Consider the following 2087-nt stretch of genomic DNA (forward strand, 5'->3'; position numbering starts at 1 on the left):
TGAGACAGTTTAAAGCTATTGCCCTGGGTTGAGTGAGGTGGCAGCATAGCTCACAGCAACCTCCAACTCTTGGGGTTAAGCAATCCCCTTGCCTCAGTTTTTTTCTATTTTTAGTAGAGATGAGGGTCTCACTTTTGCTCAGGTTGCTCTTGAACTCACGAGCTCAAGCAATCCACCCACCTTGGCTTCCAAAGCCCTAGGATTACTGGCATGAGTCACCACGCCCCACCAGGGAAACGATTTTTTTTTTTTGAGGCAGTCTCCCTATGTTACCCTTAGTAGAGTACTGTTACATCACTGCTCACAGCATCCTCAAACTCTTGGACTTAAGTGATTCTCTTGCCTCAGTCTTCCAGGTAGCTGGGACTATAGATGCCCACTGTAACACCTGGCTATTTTTTGGTTGCAGTTGTCATTGTTATTCAGCAGACCCAGGCCAGGCTCAAACCCGCCAATCTTGGGGTATGTGGCTGGCACATTACTCACTGAGGTACAGGCGCGGCCAGGGAAGTGATTTTTTATTCAGTAGAAATAGTTCTGGCATCAGACTTAAGTTGACAACAAGATGGTCCACAGTAAGATGATTAATTATAATAGGCTCAAATCCCACTTTCTTCTCAGTGTTTCTCAACCTTTTTTTATTTCACAGCATATTGGAACCTATGGTTAAACCTTCATGGCACACTTAAATTATGTAGATTAAAAAAAAAGAGTCAAGAAAAGAATATATACTTACTGTGCTTTGAACTTCTTTTGAAAGTAATTTAATTAATGATCTTTAAAAGTTTTCTCAGCACACCTGGTGAAAATCACTGTTTTGGGCAGTGAACTCTTCTCATCCGGGGTCTGCCTGAGGGCTTCAGCAGTACATTAGCAGTACATTGAGACCAGAAGCACAGATGAACAAATTCCCATCTTGTAGTGCTCACTCACCGTTCCTACTAATGGGTACAGAAAACCAGCCCCAACGCTGGCCCGGATATCCCGAATGGGCAGGACGAAGCCTGTAGGCACGCCTTTTTGCTCAGGGTTATGAGACAAGGACAAGTGTGTCTTGGCCATGCAGATGGGTAGATTCCCAAAGCCCTGGGGAAAGAAGGGAACAGAGGTAGGACAAAAAGACAATGCAAGGAGAAACATCTGAGGACTGTGATTCTATGGCTTCTCTAATTCATTTATAGCCATCTCTACCTCACTGTCCTTCAGTTATTATCTGTCAATAAACAGAATCTTTGATGAGGAATTATTTATAACTATATCCCACAGGTGGATATTTTCTGCATCTACATAACCAATTAAACATAATAGTTTGGAGTAAAGAAGAGAATAAAACTGGAGAGGTTCTCAGTATTTTAGTAGTATATACCATATTTCCTCATGGCCTTTCTACACATTCATATGCCACAGTACATAAAGAACCTGGGACCGGACCACCTAATCCAAACCTCCTGCAGGAGGGAAGGCTGCCCTCTAGAGAAGTGAGAAGTGAAGTGGTGGGTGCTCAGCAGGGCTGGGAGAACTCAGGGGTTCAGGCTCCAACGTCTGCTTTGTCAAGAGTTGAAAGAACAAACTAACAAAACATCTACCTGCTTTGTGTAGACTTCAGCTTTGTGCTGAGCTTCAGGGAGCAATTCAATGTCATCTGCCCCGTAGATCTTCTGCGCAATGATCCTGATCTTATCCTCAACTGGGAGCTAATGCACAAGAGAGACAGGACATCAGTGAGGATGATTAACCAGGCATGGACACATTCCAGATCAGAGTCCCTAGAAAGGCCAGATGTTTTTATATATGTGTATGTACATAAAAGCATCTATAGTATATACATATGTAGACATGCAAATAGTTTGAGGTTTAAAAGATAATTACTGACTTTTAAAAGCCATGAACTGTTGGAAGGAATAAACTCTATTACTTTTGAGTTTCAGTGTTCTCTTTTATCTCTTTGCCTCTTGCTGATGGTTAATTAACATTCATCCCCCTATTGAGCTTGGTCTTTTTTCTTTTCTTCTTCTTTTTTTTTTTTTTTTTTTTTGAGACAGAGCCTCAAGCTGTCCCCCTGGGTAGAGTGCCGTGGCATTACAGCT

General features: G+C 42.3%; 1 protein-coding gene across 2 annotated transcripts in view; it reads right to left on the bottom strand.

Moving 5' to 3' along the window:
• MTHFD1 (methylenetetrahydrofolate dehydrogenase, cyclohydrolase and formyltetrahydrofolate synthetase 1) overlaps positions 1-2087 on the bottom strand; it is a 73726-nt gene that overhangs the window by 7232 nt on the left and 64407 nt on the right. For both annotated transcript variants that reach the window (XM_003797401.3, XM_012809873.2), the window contains exons 25-26: positions 1587-1694; positions 934-1086 (exon numbers count right to left, since the gene is read on the bottom strand). In XM_003797401.3, the coding sequence (XP_003797449.1) occupies positions 934-1086; positions 1587-1694 (261 nt within the window). The remainder of the gene's footprint in view (positions 1-933; positions 1087-1586; positions 1695-2087) is intronic.

The sequence above is a fragment of the Otolemur garnettii genome, unplaced genomic scaffold (assembly GCF_000181295.1).
Source record: "Otolemur garnettii isolate 467f Iridium unplaced genomic scaffold, OtoGar3 scaffold00115, whole genome shotgun sequence".
NCBI classification, from domain to species: domain Eukaryota; kingdom Metazoa; phylum Chordata; class Mammalia; order Primates; family Galagidae; genus Otolemur; species Otolemur garnettii.